The sequence below is a fragment of the Hippocampus guttulatus genome, chromosome 6, assembly GCF_054856545.1.
Source record: "Hippocampus guttulatus isolate MCC_2025c chromosome 6, RoL_Hgut_1.0, whole genome shotgun sequence".
Lineage (NCBI taxonomy): Eukaryota > Metazoa > Chordata > Actinopteri > Syngnathiformes > Syngnathidae > Hippocampus > Hippocampus guttulatus.
This window is the reverse complement of record NC_141266.1, coordinates 14,155,476-14,175,428: the sequence shown is the minus strand read 5'-3', so window position 1 is coordinate 14,175,428 and position 19,953 is coordinate 14,155,476. Positions and strand designations below refer to the sequence as shown.

At 42.3% G+C, this 19,953-nt stretch overlaps 2 protein-coding genes across 8 annotated transcripts in view; both read right to left on the bottom strand.

Moving 5' to 3' along the window:
• Positions 1-6,409: 6,409 nt before the first annotated feature.
• On the bottom strand, positions 6,410-18,265 carry spaca6 (sperm acrosome associated 6; the record flags this gene model as incomplete). Its single annotated transcript, XM_086113431.1, has 10 exons — positions 6,410-6,541; positions 6,663-6,846; positions 7,419-7,593; positions 8,106-8,262; positions 8,743-8,852; positions 9,265-9,342; positions 9,432-9,455; positions 9,674-9,745; positions 11,854-11,940; positions 18,169-18,265. Coding segments are annotated over 9 exons (861 nt in total), but the record flags the coding sequence as incomplete, so codon positions are not given.
• The window catches only part of LOC147203630 (uncharacterized), a 28,492-nt gene continuing 26,736 nt past the window's right edge, over positions 18,198-19,953 (bottom strand). For 2 of the 7 annotated variants that reach the window (XR_015101250.1, XM_086114282.1), the window contains one exon: positions 19,351-19,440. Coding sequence is in view for 1 of the 7 variants with exons in the window: in XM_086114281.1 (XP_085970407.1) it covers positions 18,515-18,529; positions 18,801-18,861; positions 19,217-19,440 (300 nt within the window). In the remaining 6 variants the exon portion in view is untranslated. Of the gene's footprint in view, positions 18,326-18,492; positions 18,530-18,800; positions 18,862-19,216; positions 19,441-19,953 lie in introns of those variants that run through there. The other 5 variants (XM_086114281.1, XM_086114285.1, XM_086114284.1 and 2 more) reach the window with 5 other exon arrangements.

Below are 19,953 nucleotides of genomic sequence, written 5' to 3'. Positions count from 1 at the left end.
ACACTGATTATCACAAGAAGAAAACTTCATTCAAGATAAAACCTTTAAGAGAGTAATTTTCTTACCATCAGAACAATTTATCAAGGTGTGGATCTGTCTTATCAGTGCTTTATCAGCAGTCGAGGAAAAAGCGAGATAACCTTCTCAGATGTGTCACCACCTTTTTCCATTTGGCCCACAAATGGTGGGCCCAGCAACAAATAAATAGATGTACGTTAAGTCTTCTTTCTGTCAGTGCACACCCGCTCAACTCTGCTTTAAATCACTTCCTTGTAAAAAAAAAAGAAAAACTGTTGAGATTAGGGGTAGTTGGTCATTAAGTAGAGTCGAGAGTGAGTAAAAATCCAAAGTCTCCCTTGACGACATGGAACCACCTTGCACGGCTGCATTAATTTCCTTGCCCACCTTGGAACAAAACAAAATGTTCTTCAAAACTTTACAACAAAGCTGTCATCAAAAGCACTCAAGTGATTTTAATTCCTCTCAACATGCAGTGACTGTGACCACAAGGCTGCTTGTAAACCATTTTCCGATCCACTTTATCCTCACACGGGTCGCAGGGGTGCTGGAGCCTATCCCAGCTGTCTTCGGGCAGTAGCCTGGGGACACCCTGAACTGGTTGCCAGCCAATCAGAGGGCACACAGAAACGAACAACAATTCACTCACATTCATACTCAGGGAGAATTTAGAGTGTTCCATGAACCTGCCATGCATGTTTTTGGAATGTGGGAGGAAACCGGAGTACCCGGAGAAAACCCACGCAGACCCGGGGAGAACATGCAAACTCCACACATATACCAGAGCCGGTTGAACCCACGACCTCTGCACTGTGAGGTCGACGTGCTAACCACTGTCCCACCGGGCCACCCACTGCGTGTAAACATCACGTTAAAATCAATCCAGACGGAGGCCAAGCAGTGATCTTAATCATTCATTTTCTAAAAAGAAAATAAACTACATGTTCCACTTGAGGTCACCGATGGCGTTGTGGTACACTCGCCTGACTTGTGTGCGGACAGCATGGGATCAGTTCCCACTCAGCGACGGTGTGGATGGTTGTTATTCTTTTTAGGTTCCCTGTGACTGTTGAGGTTTAATTTTCAATGTCATCAAATGTGTTTCTGCTCAAACAAAATATAAGTGGCCTGTTCTGCATTTTGTCCCCTTACTGTACACAATATGAACAGTGCCATTAATTTAATTTTGCCATTTATGTATTAGGCATGATTTTTGGCAAAGAGCTTTGGCTTGCTAGCTAGTGTGGCTAAACGTGTTGTGTAGTCAGCAATCCTCATCTCCATGGCGGCAAATAATCTAAACTTCTGGCTAGTATCGTTCTCACAAAGGGACGATGAGGAAAGATGGAGAAGTCAAGCTAAGTGCTAAGCTAACCTAAGATTGACACGTAATCGTTTAACACTGAAATTAAGTGCTTGAATTATCCAGCACAAGTTTCACAGAAGTCAAACCGGAACCACGTTCGAATGGAGGGGAACCAAGTTTGAACAGCAAAATAGCAGCCACTGGAGAGAAATGTATCCTGTACTCAATAGCCCTCAATATAACCATAAACCAAAAATGAATTATATTGCAGCCTACATCAGCCGGGATGACCAGCCTATAAACTTCAGTATATTAGAATCATATAGATTCTAATATAGAATCTATATTGGAATCAATGCGCTAACCACTGGTCCGCCAGGCAGCCCACTGCTTGTAAACATCACGTTAAAATCAATCCAGACGGAGGCCAAGCAGTGATCTCAATCGTTCATTTTCTAAAAAGAAAATAAACAATGTGGTTTTTGTTTTGTTTTCACAATAGAGTTCTGTATTTTGATTCACTTTAGAGGGCTGCGAAATCAATGTTCTCCAAATTACATGACTTTTTTTTTTTTAAACAGACCATTCAAGTTCAAACTGAAAGTTATATTTATTTTAAATTGCCCCACTGATGTTTGAAGACAAGAAAATACACTTTGATGCTATGCGCAATGTGAATATAAGAAGTAAACACTGTTGATTGTATGGGAAAAAATTAATTATTTATTCATTATATTGTCATATTTTTAGCGTTGGTCCCTGATAGTAACTTGAAAAAAATCGTTCTGCAAAATTAGAATGTTGCGAAATTAGAAAGTTATTTCAAGCTTTCCTCACTATCAGCAAAATTATTCAATTTTTTTTTAGAAATATAAATTATTTTAAGCGATGACGTGTATGACAATCATGATGTTTGTACCCAACATACCATGACTCACCTTCTCAGTAGTGGATGACATCTAGAATACACCCTTTGGTTTTCACCACCGGTACGAGCATCAAGCTTTGCACAACGGATTCCGACTCATTCACAAAAGAAAATGTGCAACTCATTTAGAGCCTTTGAGGGCTTTTTTTGGCAACCAATAAATGATTGTGAAACATTGAACAACTAAGTGGAAGGCTGAGAAAAGATTAAAGTTGAAATTCATGGACAGAACATCGATGATGCAGCAATGACGCAACGCAAATTAAAAAGAACTACGTCACTGATGTCATCCCATACCACCTCTGCTCATGTACTGAATGTTATGTACTAACTAGTGTTCCGATCTACATTGATATATTGCCAAAGAGCCATCCATTATCCGAGCTGCAGACGCTGATGGTGTCGTGGTACACTCGCCTGACTTGTGTGTGGGCAGCATGCGATCAGTTCTCGCTCAGTGACAGTGTGGATGTGGTTGTGAATGGTTGTTCGTCTTTGTGCGCCCTGCGACTGAGTAGCGACCAGTTCAGGGTGTACTACGCCTTTCGCTTGTCATCAGCTAGGATAGGTTCTAGCCCCCTCCGCGACCCTGTTAAGCGGTGTTGAAAATGGCTGCAATGGATATCCGAGTCGCTTATCCTCACAAGACTCCCGGATGTGGAGCAGCCGTCTTCGGGGAGTAGGCGGCGGAATTCTTGAACTGGTTGCCAGCCAATCGCAGGGCACAATTGTCGACAACCAACCATTTACATCCACAATCACACCTGACCTATCATGCATGCGTTTGTAATGTGTGAGGAAACTGTAGTACCCAGAGAAAACCCACGCAGGCAAGGGCATAACATACCAACTCCACAGAAGAAGGCCGCAGCCCAGAATCAAATCCATGGCATATTGCCAGTTATCAAATCTCTTTTCCTCTGGTGTGTATACTCATTGGGAGGCAAAGTACATTCTGGATTGGTCGCCAACAGGCGGGAGAACACATACAACCAACCATTTTCTTTTACATTCCCACCTACCATTCACCACATGCCCATTTCAACCTCTGAAAATATCAAAGCAATAACCACAGTGTTTTGAATTTTCCAGGTATGAAGGTTTTGCCTCCCCATCGAGATTCACTATCGAGAAAACGCTTAACGTGACTTAATGTTATAAAACTATGACTAATCTCCACCCATTCCCACATCAATCTCTGAAAATATCAAATCAATCGCCCTGATATTCTGGATTTTAGGGGCATTAAGCATTTTCCTCTCCATTAAAAACCTTAACCGAGCTTTATGCTAGAAAACCATGACCAATTGCCACCAAAATTCATGTGTACATCTCTACGTATGCCCACATCAACGGCCGAAAACAATCAAAACGATCGCACCAATCGTTAGTCTTCATCTCCATAGGTCCACACTCAAACATAATGTCGCTTAATGAGAAAAACACTGAATATCCATAAAATCCAAAATATTGAAGGGAATGTTTTTGATATTTTCAAAGATTGGTCTGGGCATAGGTAGATATACAGATGATTTTTGGTGGTGACCGGTTGTAGTTTTCTAACATTAAGCTTTTTCTCTACAGTGAATCTCTATGGGGAGGAAAAACCATAATGGCCATAAAATCCATACCACCTTTCCATTTCCAACATCCTCGCTTTATGAAGCCAGTCTTTCCACCACGACAGATGCAAACACGAAGATCACACCTCTTGACTGCTCAGAGCCAGCCGGGGACACATTTACCTGGCTGGGGATTGCTACAATATGCGGTGATTAATAGCACTCATTTCATTGATATAGAATCTCTGTATCTCGTGTTTAATTATTACCTTTCTAATTTAAATGCGTGGATTGGACATTTTTCCTTTGTAATTGAAAAATTCCATAGCAACAGAATACACAACTGCAGACAATATATATGTGATTGTTACGTAACTTTGAAATTCCTTTAACCCACTCTTCACTTGACCACAAAGGCCTTCTGACACGTCAAGTGTTTGGGGGTGAGGTTGTCATCACAAAGCCCTAGTGATGAATGTCATAAAATATACATCCTGTGTGCCGTTTTGCCCTTGACGTGTTCAGCAAGTACTCCACTTTCTTCTTCTGAAATTTATCCAAATACACAAGAAAGCCTGAACGAGACAACAAGAACGACCAAGTTCCAATGTCAGTTCGTGCCCAAGACCTCCCCTTCACAGGGGCGTGTAGGATGGTTATTTTTCGCGTGGCGCCGTCTCCCCGTGGCCAAATGTGTAACTACAAGGCTCGAAGGACACGTTCCAGAATGTCTCGGAAATAAACAGCAAACGAAACTTCATACGGGTGTGAATCAAATTAATAAAGTCAGAGAAAGAAAGAAAAAAATATTCACACTCTAACTGCACTAAATAGAATGCGCTGGAATCTGACGAGCCTAAAAGTTGAATATGTAAGTTGAGGGGTTCGCTGTTTTGTAGTGGATAGCTCTTCTTTACGAATGACAGATGGAGAGATGGAATCCTTCAATGCAGTTTCATAAAAGGAGGAAAAATAAAACTGCAGGAAACCTCAAAATCTCATCCAAAATACTGACTAGCAGCAGCCATTCAGTAGAGCGCAAAAATCCACGTGGCTAGCAAGATGACAATTAGCAAGAAAAAAATCGTTGCATAAAAAGAGTCAAAAAGCCACACAAAACGTACCATCCCACCGCTGCCACCAATGTAAGTTGAGGGGTTGTGTTTTCGTTCATCCGTTCGGAGGTGCAGACGTTTTTCTCCTTTTTTAATAAACTGCATTAAAGGATTCCATCTCTCCGTCATTCGTAAAGAAGAGCCATCCACTGAAAAACAACGAACCCCTCAATTTACAAATATGACACTCATATCGCAGGTGAGATTTACTGGTGTCTTTTTAAAAGAACAGATAGGTGTTTTGGAAAAGCTGACAAATTGCAGAGTATATATATATATATATATATATATAAGTCAATAATGGTGAATCTCCCCCCCCCAAAAGTAGATTGAAAATTGAAAAAAAAATTTTTTTCAAGACCAATAGCGTGTTTTAATTACACCATAAACAGTAAATATATATACATTTTATATATTATCATCATCTAGCTTGTAATTGGAGTTAATATGTAATTGTTATGTCCCTGAAAGGAGAAGGTGAAATCTTCCCTTGAAATGTACACAGTTGTTGAAACTTACTGTAGCAATGCAAGTTGTCCTCTGGGTGCGGCATTGTGTCCGGCAAGCTCCACACATGCGCGGCCTCACCGGTTGAAAGTGAAGGACGTTCGACTGAGCCCAGTCTAGTCTTTTCCGTGTTCATTCGTTCCTTTGGTAGAATTGATACTGTTGTTGGCGATTTGTAATTACGGTCTTCTTTCCCCCGTTAATCTGTCCGCTTACCTTGGTTTGTTCATATCTTGAACCACAAGTGTTTTTTGTTTCCTGATTATCTTATGACTCACCTTCAAAAGCTGACAGGTGAGAAACAATGGAGCAAAAGTATTGAAAAACGTGACGGATGGGTGTTTCTAATTGCTCAGGTGTAGACTTTTAGGCTGATTGCTTAAACATGAGAAAGTGCTTGTTGATGTCGTTTGCCTGTTTGCTGTTCAACAAACATGATGACCAGAGAGCTGTCTGTGGGAGAAAAGAAAACCCTTTTGACGCTAATAAATCAGCCCTATTTGACCAAAAAAAAAGGGGCATAGACAAGACAATTTGTAATGTCCTGGAAAGGAAAAACTATTGGTGTACTGCGCAACAGACACCGAGCAGGTACTTTCAAGAGCAGTTGAGATTTGAGAACTGGATGTAATGATCACAATCCAATGCTCATGTGGGCAAAGACAGTGAAACCTGGATGGGCATGAGCGGGAGGAATGCCCCACACCCGATCAAAAAGTGGTGATTTGTAATTGGACTTAAGTGCAGGCCATCAATTGTACATAACGATTGTTTTTATTTTATTTTTTTTTAAAAGAGTAACCAACTCATTTTGTATTGCTAATTTGATACCGTAAAAAAGGGGAAAATGTCAAAATATAAAATGTGTGGAAAATAAAAGTGGCAACAAAAATTATTTTCAATATGGCGGTTTCCAGCACCTTTATGCCTGTTGCCAATAATGCTGTCATCAAAGTGGGTGAACACGCAATTTATCACCCACTATTTGTAAATGAGGCCGGCCTAGAAATGCTTCGGGATTCCCACGGAAGAGCTGGATGAAGAGGCTGGGGAGAGGGGAAGTCTGGGCTTTCCTGCTTTGGCTGCTGCCACCGCAACCTGATCACTGGATGAAAAAATATATAATATTCAATTCCTTTATTATCCCGATATTATTATTATTCATAATAATTGATGTTATATATTATTTTCATCAATATTATTGATATATTATTATTATGAACCACCCTCTCAAGTAGACGCTCTTCCTAAAGATTGACTCTTTCGCCCTCTGGTGGTGAGAAGAATGAAACATTGCCCTTTTTTTCCTTCAAAGAGCCTCAAGGCTTTATTCTATGTATCTTCCCGGATCACAGGTCTTCATTTCGTCTGGTCCGTTCAGTACCACTTGTTTTCTCCAAAAAGATAGTCCTGGAAAAAATACTCATGGTAAGGATTTAGCAATAGGCAGCTCAACAAATACATTCATTTGAGAAGTGAGCGCATATACATAATACATACTGTGTGTGTGTGTATATATATATTCATTCATTTTCCGAACCGCTTAATCCTCACTAGGGTCACGGGGGGTGCTGGAGCCTATCCCAGCCGTCTTCGGGCAGTAGGCTGGGGACACCCTGAACCGGTTGCCTGCCAGTCGCAGGGCACACAGAGACGAACAACCATGCGCACTCACACTCACACCTAGGGACAATTTAGTGTGTTCAATCAGCCTGCCATGCATGCTTTTGGAATGTGGGAGGAAACCGGAGTACCCAGAGAAAACCCACGTAGGCCCGGGGAGAACATGCAAACTCCACACAAGGAGGCCGGAGCTAGAATTGAACCCGGTACCTCTGCAATGTGAAGTCGACGTGCTAACCACTGGACTACCGGGCCGCCCTAACAGAATTGCTTAGCGCCAACACCCGGGCTCGAACACACATATATACAATTACTGGCTGTTCATTTGCAATAGTATGCAAATAATAACCTCATCTCACCCCAAGGAAAGGATGAGGAGGAGCAGCAAAGATGTAAAGCAGATGGCGATGAGCACGCGTGATGGGAGGTACTGAGAGGGGCGAGGCGACTCAGCGTGTAACCTCCCTCCAGGGAGCAGAGACCGCTCAAATATCTCCTGCAGCTCGGAATGGCCCGTCACGACGTGGGGGGTCACTTGGAGAAGGGAAACAGTCAAACGGAGAACACATGACATGAAGTGTTAGTCATGTGTATAAAAGGATTTTTGGGAACACGGAGGCTAGTCGAAAAGAATAGGAATTTATACATGACAGTTTACCAATGACTCCTGCTGTACTTGCTGCTTACAACCACCTTTTGACCCACGCCAATGTGCTTTTACTAGTAAACACAAACAACTTGTTAACTGTAGTGTGGGAGTTGAATGACAACAGATTTTTTAAATAGTCGACAAGAAGATGATGAAAGTCTAATGTAAGTTGATTAATCGATGACAAAAATTCAAAATAAAATGTCTACACAGTAAAGCAGTCCCAAACTATCTTTGTGCCACTGCCGGTATTATATAACACCGTACTGTGCAAAACTACATCCAGACGCTTGTAGCATTGTATCGCCGTATGTTGTGCAAGTGCTATGGCACAGTGACAGGAAGGACGTTGATTTTTAACAAAGGATTGTACAGTTTTTCATGTCATTTCTCATACCTGTGAGATAGTAGTAAATTCTGGCAATGGCTATCTCATCTGAATAGATCTCACACTGGTAGGTGCCCTGGTGGTGCGTCCTGGTAGATGAGATGGAGTAGAGGTTGTCCTCCCCTACCGTCACTTCTTCAAACAACTCCACCTGCCGAGTTTTCACCTAACAAACACCATTCTTTAATTTGACAACAAATTTTCACTACTCTGCAAATTCGAGTTAAAAAAATATTCACAACTCCAAACAATTAACTCATTCAGTACCAGCCAATTCTGGACCAAGTCTGAAGAGACGTTTAAAAACGTCTTTGGGAGTGACTGAGTTGAGACTTCAATGAATGCAATATGCATGGTTTTTGAAATGTGTGAGGAAAATGGGCGACCCAGAGAAAACCTACACCATCGAAAGAACATGCAAACTCCAAACAGGAAGGCCCGGGCCAGGATTTGATCCCAGAACACAGACGAAGACTGGGCTGCCGAGTAGCGTGGCGATTTAATTGTCTCATTAATAATATGCACAAAGTTATGTCACATATGTCCTGTAGTGGGGCAATGGGCATATGTATACTGACCCGGGCTGGTTTTCCGATTAGTCAAGTGCAGTAAGTCTGAGAAATGTCACAGCAGAGATAAAACTTACTTGCTCTGCAAACTTCCAAATCTTCATGATCTTGGTATTTTGGGGTAATGGATATGACACATCACACAACATTTGGACTGGATTGTTCTCTTCCACTGTTCTGTTTTCAACTGAAAAATACACACAAAAGGACACACGGGCCGTATATAACATTCCCCCGGGTCACCTTTTGCAGACCGAACGCTCCTTAATGATTCCACTTAAGCAGAGTCTCTGAGGAGAAAAGTGGAACTGAGCATTAGGCGTGCTGTATGGGGATGACATGATACCATAGTGTGTGGGAGCCGACTGTCACCTTGCATAAAAAAGCCAAGGGCTTAAAGTGAAACCTTGTGCAAACGATATAATGTGTGGAAATAAACCCTCGCCTCCAGTCGCTTTCTCCAAATCCCGCCTTGATACTAAGAGCATTTCAAGGATCAAAAGCACAGAGTTTCCAGGAACAAGGATGCTTGGGAGGGTGAAATCAAACTTATGTAAGGATGTGTCAGGTGTGGATTGCAATATTTTTTTCTTTCTTACCTGGGCAGTCAAGAGGAAAATTGCAGGAATCTTTTTTGCATTTGACACAGTCGTAATGGCCGTCTGCAGTCTGAAAGCCTGGTTGGATGTGTTGAAATATTCCATTCTAAATGTTGTCAAGAGGCCTTGTGCAAAGTGAAGGTTTAAAGAGGATGTAAAGCACTAACCGCACGGGGGGATGCATCCAGTGGCTGAAAAAAAAAAAAGTTTCTGTGATTACAGCTGGACATATTTGATGTTGTTGCTCGACCTGACAGCTTCTTGTCTTCTCCACGCTGTGTGAAAAGCCGTGATAACATAACTGGCCTATTACAGCGAGAGCGCAGAGATCAGAGGGAGCTATAATGACTCAACACGGGCTTCACTATGGATGAAAAGATGAAGGGAAGGGGAGGAGACCACGTCTCACCTCGAGGCAGTTTGGAGGCTTCAGCGATGAAATTGTCGGCTGCCGTCTGCAGCTTGCTCTCATACACGGTGTCTGATAGGACAGGAGAAAGAGGAGGAAGACACACACATACACTTTTCACTCAACATTTCAAGCTGCAAGGCATCATTTTGAAACTCGAACATCCTAATTTTAGAGCTAACATGACAATTCAAGATGCCGAGAATGTCATTGCGGAGTAAAGTTTAAAAGTCATTTATGAACAAGGCTGTACATTCATTCGATGACAAAAATGCCAACAAGCGCTGTCAATAAATGTCGTTTGAATCCAGGTTAAAGCGTCATTTAGGAGTACTGATCAAATGTCATTTAGAAATAAGGCTGAAAAACTCATTTTAGAGCAATACTACAAAGTAATTCAGTCCGATGACAAAAAAAAAATGCGCAAATTAGGAGCAATTTTCAAAGGTAATTTCATAGGATGATAAAATGTCAATTTAAAGTAAGGCTATAATGTCAATTTGGAGTAGAGTGATGTTAAAATGTAATAAGATAGGGCATCTCTTTACGAAGTGTCTTTTAGGAGCAATGTTTTAAGTGTCATTTTAGCGTTATGTCAAATCAATTACAGTGAAACTCTTCTACAACGAAACCTGCATGGGCGAAAATACCCCCCTAGTGTGAAAAAAATCTTCATGCATTAACACCATTCCCACTTTCCGCCCCCCCCCCCCCCCCCTACAACGTAAAAAACCCAGTTGAATTATACGAAATATTTTTCTCTGCTCTTGCCGCGGACAAGATTCGCTACAATGAAGTTTAATCCAATAGCGACCTCTACTGCTTTGTTCGGAAACAGCACCAGCAACCACCACACTGGTTTACACATACGCAGTAGTCCAAGGTTATGTTATTGATAGTTTCAGACACAGCAAGAACGTAGCATTGCTATAATGGCTACAAAACGGACCTTTGGATGTCAAGCAGCTAAGACAAGAAGAGCTCTGACGCTGGAAGAGAGGGTAAAAGTGATCAAAATGAAAGACGGAGGAAGCAAAATAAAAGACATTATCCAAGAAATTGATGTAAGTGAAAGTGAATGCTGATTGTAAATGTGTTTACATCTGAGAACAGCCCGGGACAGAAAGAGACTGGAGCGACTGGTCAGGAAGGCCAGTTCTGTCCTGGGCTGCTCCCTTGACACTCTGGAGGAGGTGGGCAACAGAAGGATGCTAACTAAGCTAAAAGCTATGATGGACAGTCCCTCCCACCTTCTCCAGCCCGCCCTGACAGCACTTGGTAGCTCCTTCAGCCAGAGACTGTTACACCCGCGCTGCAAGAAGGAGAGATACCGACGCTCGTTCCTACCAACTGCTGTCAGGCTGCTGAATAAAAAATAGCAACAATAATATTATTAATAATAATTAAATGATGTGGAAAACAACTGTAAATAGCACTGCGATTTATCCATTTTGTATTTATATTGCACTTAATTGAACGGTGTTTTTTTTTTCTTATTCTTTCTGCCTACATTCTTGCTGCTGGAGGCTGTAAATTTCCCCAGTGTGGGACAAATAAACGATATCTTATCTTAAATTTGCTACAGTGAAAAAAACCCTGTTGTGAAAAATTTCTTGCTGCATACATGATTTCGTTGTTGAGGAGTTTCACTGTACTGTATTTTCCGCACTATAAGGCGCACCTAAAAGCACAAATTTCTCAAAAGCCGACAGCGCACCTTATAATTCGCACCTTATATATGGATCAATATTCTTGATTTCTTGGACGTAATATTTTTAATGTTCTGTAAAGCACTTTGTTACAGCTGCAGCGGTTGGGAAAGCTCTATTTAAATAAAGCTGTATTGTATTCCCTTTAACGTAGCTGCATCTAGTGGATACATAAGACAACCACAGCCCCTATTGTAGCTGTATTCTATGCGTTTTATAATGCCTACATATGAGAAGTTTTAAAATAGGCCATTCATTGACGGTGCGCCTTATACTCCAAAGTGCCTTATAGTGCGAAATGTAAAATGCCATTCAGGAGTGCTGCTACAATGCTACTAAGGAGCCTTGTTCGAATATGATGAAGCAGCAAGGTTAAAAGTTATTGTGGAGCCGTGTTAAAATGTCATTTTGGAGCAATGTTAAAATTTTTATTTAGGAGCAATACTGCATATCTGTTAAGAGTCGAGCTACCGTAATTGGTTGTTTGACGAAACTCTTTCACCAGGGGAAGAATCTGCGACTTCATGATGTTCTGCAGCTGTACCTCGTAGGCTTTCCCTGTTAACATACACAAAGACCAAGTGACTTTGTTTTTTCCCCCAAAGGTTTGTGTAAATCCTTAGCAAATACAGTTCCCTCTAAAAGTATTACTATTGGATTTTGCAAAGAAGTGCAGAGATGAGCCACAAACGTTTTGAAAAATAGTTTTATGGATTGATGAGACCTGATGAGCGTAACCTCTACTAAAGTGATGGAAAGGCCAAAGTATGGAGAAGGAAAGAATCTGCTTATTAGCCCACAACACACAAGCTCATGTGTTAAGTATGGTGGAGGTAACTCTACAAAAACAATTTGTCTGCATCCAAACTAATCGCGAGAAGCTTCATGATGCAACTGGATGCAAAACACACTGCCAACACAAGAAAGGATTTCGTTGGGGGGTTGAGGGAGGGTGTAAGGTGTTAGGCTGGCCGAGTCAATGACCGGACCTTAACCTAAAAGAGCATGCATTTCACCTCTTGAAGTGGGGACTGAAGGGAGAAACCCCCAGAAACAAACAAGAACTGAAAGAGGCTCGAGAAAAGGCCAACAAAAGCATTTCAAACGAAGGATGCAACAGTGTGATGAGGTCAATGGGTCGCAGTTATCGCAAGGAATGGTTAGGCGACCAAATATTATTCATTTTCAGCTTGTGTCTGTTCCAATACTTTTGCTCGCTTAAAAAGTGGAACGCTTCAAACTAAAGATGTTCTGTCCTGAGTTGTTTCAACCATCTAGGTCTAAATAAAGGGTGTTCAAAAAGTCTTGGGCACATTTTGACATGGAATATCTCGGAAACTATTAAGGATATAAAAACGCATCTGGTAAATTCAGAAAGCTTGTAATCTAAAATTTTACATGGAATGTTCAAAGATGTTAAATGTGAGCATAATTGGTCACACGACACACATCAAGCCGATAGACAAGTTCTTGCCAAACGCGTACCAGCATTGCATTGTCAATGGTTGCAACAGCTTCTGTTATTCGTGCCTTCAGCTCATCCACGTCTCTTGGAATAGGGGGCACATTGACCAATCCTTTCACAAATCCCCACAAAAAGAAATCGCATGGTGTGTTCCCTACGGGCTCTTCTGATCGATTTACGGGGTCTCCGCTGGAAAGCAGTTCAAACTTGTTCAAACACATCTTCTGAAGTTGAGGGGCGTCCCATTCTTTTAGCTGGGCATAAGCACCCATCCGTTATGAATTTACCATGCCATCTCACTATGCACTTCCTCTCTGGTGGCTCCTTTCTGACTTTTTTGCGAAATGCATGTTGAACAACAGTCCATGATTTAGTTTTTGCAAATTCAAGCATACAAAACGCCTTTTCTGGTTGAGTGAACGCCATTAATGGGTGTGAAAAGGAATTTTAAAAAAAACCTTAATGTAATTAGCTTTAAAATGGCACAACTTTTATCTTATTACCATTCATAGTTAAGAATCTATGGGGACTTCAAATGTGCCCAAGACTTTTGAAACACCCTGTATTGTGAAATAAAAGCTGAAATAAATTTTTTTTTACCTCCCCCCCATATTCATCTTTTGATGCTATAATGTTAATGCTATTGCTAGCTCATTCTGGCTGTTTTTCTCACACTCTTACGAAATATATCGATTCACAAAAGTGGATATGCGGGCTAATTATGTACCTTCTGGATTCTAGTGCAAAATTCTAGCGGGTAGTTGTTCTACCCGTTGCTACAGTAGATTGAATGGCAGAGATGAAAACAAAACATTTCCTTTAGTAGAAAATATGCGTTTTGTCAAAATAACTGACATTGGAGATGATCTCTTACGGGACACGGCGGATTTTTTAAAAACGCATTTAATAAATAGCCCTTTTAGCCTTCGTTTTGCCCCCGGAGGGGTTTTTTTTTTTTTGACAGCTCTGCACGAGATAGTACAAGTGTTCCCAAAGGAATCCATACCGACTCTGCCGGCCTCGATCACTTTGGGGTTGCCGTTAAAGATACTGTCAAGGGTTTTGAAGCAACTGTCCACGTTGATAAAATGCAACGTTGTCATTTTGTAGCCGGCACACAGTTCAGAAGTTTCCTTCAGACTCACGAAGCAGCGAAAGCAGCCCACGGACGGCCTGACAAGGCCACACAACACACACAAGAGTAAAAAGCACAAGGCAAATGTGCACATTTTAAAATTATATTATTGCGCATCAGAAATGGTCAAATTCAACAAAAACGAGCGTTCCACTTACGCAAAACAGAGGCGTCACCGTGACGTCACAAGTTTGGAGTATGACTTCTCATGTCGTCGTGTTGTCTTTGCGATGTATTTTATGTCACTTGTGTGTTCTTGAAGAATTTGATCTGTACACAAATACTTTGAAAAGGAGTAAAATTGTTTGTATTCTGCAACACGTTCGTGATTTATCTTCAATAGAGCTTGAATCAAAAGGACTCCACTGTGCCTTATACTCTTTGCACCTTGTTGACTTTTGTTTGTATTCCTTTTTTCGGACAATGTAGCCGGTGTACGACTGATGTTTCTGCATTTCGTGACATTAACATACTGATTGGTTTGCACGTTTGTATGATCATATCAAAGCCTCAGTGAAAATGTAAAAAACGACTACTTATCGTCATCGTTGTCACGTGACAAAGGTTTTACCATGCCATATTGTGTTTCTTTGAAATGTTACTTTGAAGGTCCACATCGTCGTAAATGACTTCGTGTAATTCTCTTCCAGAAAACGCTTCCAAACACACCTTTCTCCGCTTCATGGTTCAGTTTTTATTAATCATTGAAAATGGTTCAGAATAAGAAATCGAGTGATTATTTTGTGGAGATAGTTGGTGCTGTCCACAACATTTGATGTTACAATTTATTTATATTTAAATTGTGTGGTCAACTTTTGTGTCAAAGGGCAACTAGAAAGAATAGATTATTTTGTATTACAACACTTGATATGTAAAATTGTCATTTAATTCATTATTGTTTACAATAAATACACAGATTGTTCGTACAAATACGACACACATGCAAACACGAACAACTTCCTTTCACACGCCACTGGCGCACCTGACAATTTGGTGGCTGAAAGTAAACTTTCGAGCAGCTGAAATCAGGTCTAAGTTGCGGCGCAGGTGATTAATGCAATTTCGATGGATTTGATTTGAGGTGCAGGCAGGTTCTGAAACCAATTAAGAGAAATTGGCCAAATTCTCGCAGCACATAATCTCTCATGTCATACGAATGTGTTTCCCTCCCAATAGGCTCCCATAACCCTCAAGGCTGACAATGGTCAACTTGCTCATTATTTACGAACCAAAATGATTTGTGTGCTGCCTCTCACAGGTGTGTCTTGGTACAGACGTCACTGTGAGCGAGGTGCACTGTATTGGTCATCTCAAAAGCATGACGCCCACCCGCTGAATTTTTTTTTCTTTGTCAAGTGTGGCGTATTTTCAACATCGGTTAAGATATTTTTTAAAAATCGGCACATGTAGTTGCTTAATGAAGTGACTGGTGTAGCTCCACATGTCTAATTGCAAAAGTACATTCCCGACACACTCACATCTTTCGTCTTCTCCGGTCTACCTCAATGCACCAGTTTTACTGCAGAGCAGAGAGAGATGGAGCGAGCAAAGGATGGGTGGGGGGGGGGGGGGGTGTTAACGCTGATGTATATATTGGGAATGGTGGGGGATGAGGTAGGAAGCATGTCGGTTAGAACGCCTCAAGAGAAATAAAGCCCCGAAGTCTAACCCGTAGTCCAGGAGGAACAAAGGAAGTCAAGCACATTCTTGGTGGTGGTGAGGAAATGAGGCAATGGAGGTGTAAAGACAGTGAAAGGGACAACAGGGAGGGAAGAGGAAGAGGTGAGTGAGGCCACAAGTGACAAAAGGGGGAGAGCGAGCAAGCAGGCGGGACTACAAATCATGCCGACCGCCTCATCACATCCTGTATCCCCCACTTGTCTACCATCCTCCCTCCTCACTATGGCTACGTCACCATGGCAACCAGACAGGGCGCCTAATACACCAACTTAATATATTTCCAGTGGCAGGGTATGCGGGCTACTAATGCGTTCATCTGTCTCGCTGTAGACAAGCCAATCAATTTTAGACAAAAAGTCTGCTGCTGGACTGCCAAACTTTGCAAGCGCATAGGGAAAATCCCAAGTGTGTGTGTGTGTGAGACAGGGAGAGAAAGCGTGAGGGAGGGTGAGCGAGTTCAATCTGGCTCTGATGCGTGCTGCCAAGGGCACTTTGCCTCAATCTTATGTCCTACAACACATAAAAACATACTCATTCACACATTTTAAAAACAAGCTACCGTATTTCCACACAAGTGTTTTTTACTCAACTGCAGGTGGTGGAAGGCGTGTATTGGAACAAACTTTTTTTTAAAACATTAAAGGTTACCAGCGAATTATAAACTACTAAGTCAAGCTGCAGTTTAAGAGAGAAAATTGAAGTTTGTTCGGGAGAAATGCAGCAAAACATCACGAACCAGAGAAACCGAACATTATGAGATCGCAAGTCGTAAAATGAGACAAATAGTTCAAACAAAAAAATAATCAGGATATTAAGTCTGCAGCATTCAACGATTCAAACTTATTCTATTCAGTAATGCAAGTTAAGAGCATCTTAATAAAAAAAAATACACTTCACTACTTTTCTGAAAGGAAATAGACTTGAAAAATTGTGGACGATTATAGTTTAGCATTAAAAATATGTCACTTAAAGACTTTCTGCAAACTGGTGCAATAACCAAAATGATTTCGGTAATTACTAGTGCTGTTAATTTACAGAATCAGAGATAAACCTTGCATTTTGAGGTGGTCCAATAAATTTGTTCAGCGATGCAACTCACAGTGACATCAATGTGGATGCATACAACATTGTGGAGTGATTACGGGTCTGCTGGAAAAATAATCAATACAGACGCCGTTTATCACATCTGTGACATCCCAACTTCCATTTGGGTTCGCAGCTGAATTCACAACAGGCTCAGCAGTTCACTTTTGAATGTCTATTTGTGAATGTCGTACTGTGGCAATTACTTCACTTTTATTTTCCCCTAGTGGAAAAAGGTTAGTGTTTTATTTGCAAGGGGCATTTCTCATCTTGCGGCTGACAGGTTGGCACTACTTTGAGGAAATGATTTCCCCACCCTGAAACGGATCAGCTTTTGCTGGTCAAACAAAAATGACATCAACAAACATATTTAGCGAGCTTGGTGCCATTTAAAATAAGAGCAATAATCAAGAGTCTGCATCATTGAGTCACAACTTACGTGTGTCGTATTTTATTGATAGCAGAGCAGCAAAATGTACAAATGGATAAAAGTGCTCGATGGTGGCAAAACTGGCGGGGTCGCAACTCTTGACTGGCTTCCTTGGCCCTGTTTAGGGTGTATGTCACAAAGCCAGCCAACAGAGTCGCCCCCCTGAGAGGGGCTGTCTGCTGCAGCAGAGAACCTTGCAGCATCCTTGTTTGGCCTCAACCTTGTGATCAAACCTTGACCGCTGCAAACTCCAAAAAAGTGTAAGTTGGACACATGACGGAGACCTAATGGGATGCTTTGTTGGAAACGTGGTGAGATGCACCTGGGGGGTGGGGGGCATGAGAAAACTAATCGGGCCATTTACAGCCTGCGAAGCCATCCGAGACCGCCACATGAAATTAAAAAAAAAAAAATCCTCAAAAAGGACTCGAAAATCAATAGACCCCCCCAAAATGTACTCACAAATGCTCATTACATCCAACATATTCAAATTGATTATTGCATCCTATTTTTTTCCTTCGGAGGGCTTTAGAAAAACTCGAGACCCCTGATATGAAAAAGGTTCCCCACCCTTGATTTGAGTTCAGTTTCAGAGGTTCACAACATTGTGATTATCGTTTAGATCACTTAATTGCAGGTGCTTCAAATATCGCATTTTCACGCATGAGAGATTGAGCTCAATCTGACAAATGCATGCCTCATACGACAGGCTATAGAACATGTTACATCTAAAACAAGACCGCAGCTCTGAAAGCATCGTTGAAACTGAATGCAGCCCTGTTCCCGAGGACCTCACCTGTGACCTGCTTTGACCTCACAGGTTAAGGGTCTCAGGGACAGAGGGGCATACTGGGAAATGAAATCACGCCACTGCGGGTTCGATGGACAGCGACAGGAAAGAAAAAGGGTCCCCCCCCGCCCCCGCCCCTCCCACCGAGAAGAGAAGACCAACAGTGGTCGCAGTGCCAAGACAAAGACGTGACCTCATCTCACATTTTGGATTCTGCGGCACCGACCGATCCGTCTCCTGCGGCCCACGCTCACGAGCGATCGTCTCAGTCGAGACACCAAGTGAACAATCTCCGCTGGGTCACGTCCATCTTCATGTCATTTCCATTTGGCTTGGCACGGGGGGCCATTTGATGGACAACTAATACAAATCACAGCGGGTACGTAAACATTAGGAGCAGACGCAATCAAAGCAGAATCATTTTTTTTTATTTCTTGACGTATTGCGGCGTCGAACAGACCGGCAGTGAGGTGAAATGTGCTGAAAAAAAAAACGGTAACAGAAAAAGCGCACGACATCACACTTACCTTTCAGAAAAACACGAGTGCATCAATCGCTCCACAGCTGCCTGTTAGGAAAATTAAAACCACACTTCAGATGAAGGATATACCATTTAAATTGTCTCAAACATGCGATGAGTCTGAGCCAGTTCAATTAAAGACAAGAGACGGGCGGTCCGCTCGAAGCAGAAAACAGGGCGACTCGTGTGTTAAAAGGCACATAAACATCTAATTGGTCCAAGTATGATGTCATAGCATGAAATTCTTGACAGTGAATGTGTGCTCATGTTCATGTGTATACCAAGGTGGTCTTTACGGGCCTGAAGGTAACCAACCTGTGATCCTTTCGCGTCTTTGTTCACGGTAGAGGGCACAATCGAAGCAGCTGTGTCACACCTGAGAGGGAAGACGACCGCATCAGAGACTTCATTCATATTCCCTAATGCCACAACAAGGATAAACATGCGACATAACGTAATATTTTGTCTGTTAGGTCCATGGCCGTATATGTTTGACAACAATCGCGGCGCCAGCGTTTCAATTCGTCGACAGCAGCTCATTTGATTCATTCACCTGTCACATTTGGAAAGCTTTCCAAATGTGACAGGTGAAAGCGGCTTTCCAAATGTGACAGGGGTTGCAGCCGAGGTCCGTTGACAATCACATTTAACAAATGAGTCATTTCAAAAAGGGATGCGACGCTTGAGGACACCGACACAATAAACCAGCAGCGACTTTTAAAAAGAATTACCTTCCAATCGTACTTTTCCATGCGGGGTTGGCGAGCGTGTTCCCTTTCGAGCAGCTGCCTCTCCCCTGCTGCTCTCCGCCAGATGGCGAGCCCAGTGGCAGGTAGCTCACAGAAGGGAATATTGATTGCATTTGCGGTGTTGTGCTGTTGTGCGTCTTGCCTACCTGACGAACATCCACGCACCACTGCAAACCTTTTGTCTCTGCAGGGCTGCCGCCACGATGCTGCAACGAAGCAAATGACACAAGACATCATGCTCGCTTGAACCCCAACGAGCTTTTCCATGCACAGAATATTCAAAACTTGGGAGGCGACACACCGCACACACAAAATCGTTTACAGTCCGTGTTGCATTTCGTCGCCACGCGCCTCTTTGCATCACAAGTCTTCTCCCCTCCTCCTTTTTTCACTCTCTCTCCGTTGTCCCTCCGTGTCCCCCCCCCCCTCACGTTCTCACAGCTTCACGTCTGCACACACCAGTCTGTCAGCCACTTGCATGTGTGTGTGCGTATGTGTGTGTGTGTGAGAGACAAGGGAGATAGAGGGCGGGAATAAGAGTGCAACGAGTGCACGGATGTGTGTGTTTGTGTGAGACCACGCAAGAGAGGGCGCATGCACGTGTGTGAGAGCGGTGGGGAGGGAGGGGTGGCTTGGTGTCAAAGCCGCGAGCTCGAAAGTGGGGATGAAGGGGGAGGGTCAGAATCCTCTAATAGGATGAACATAGAGAGAAAATATGA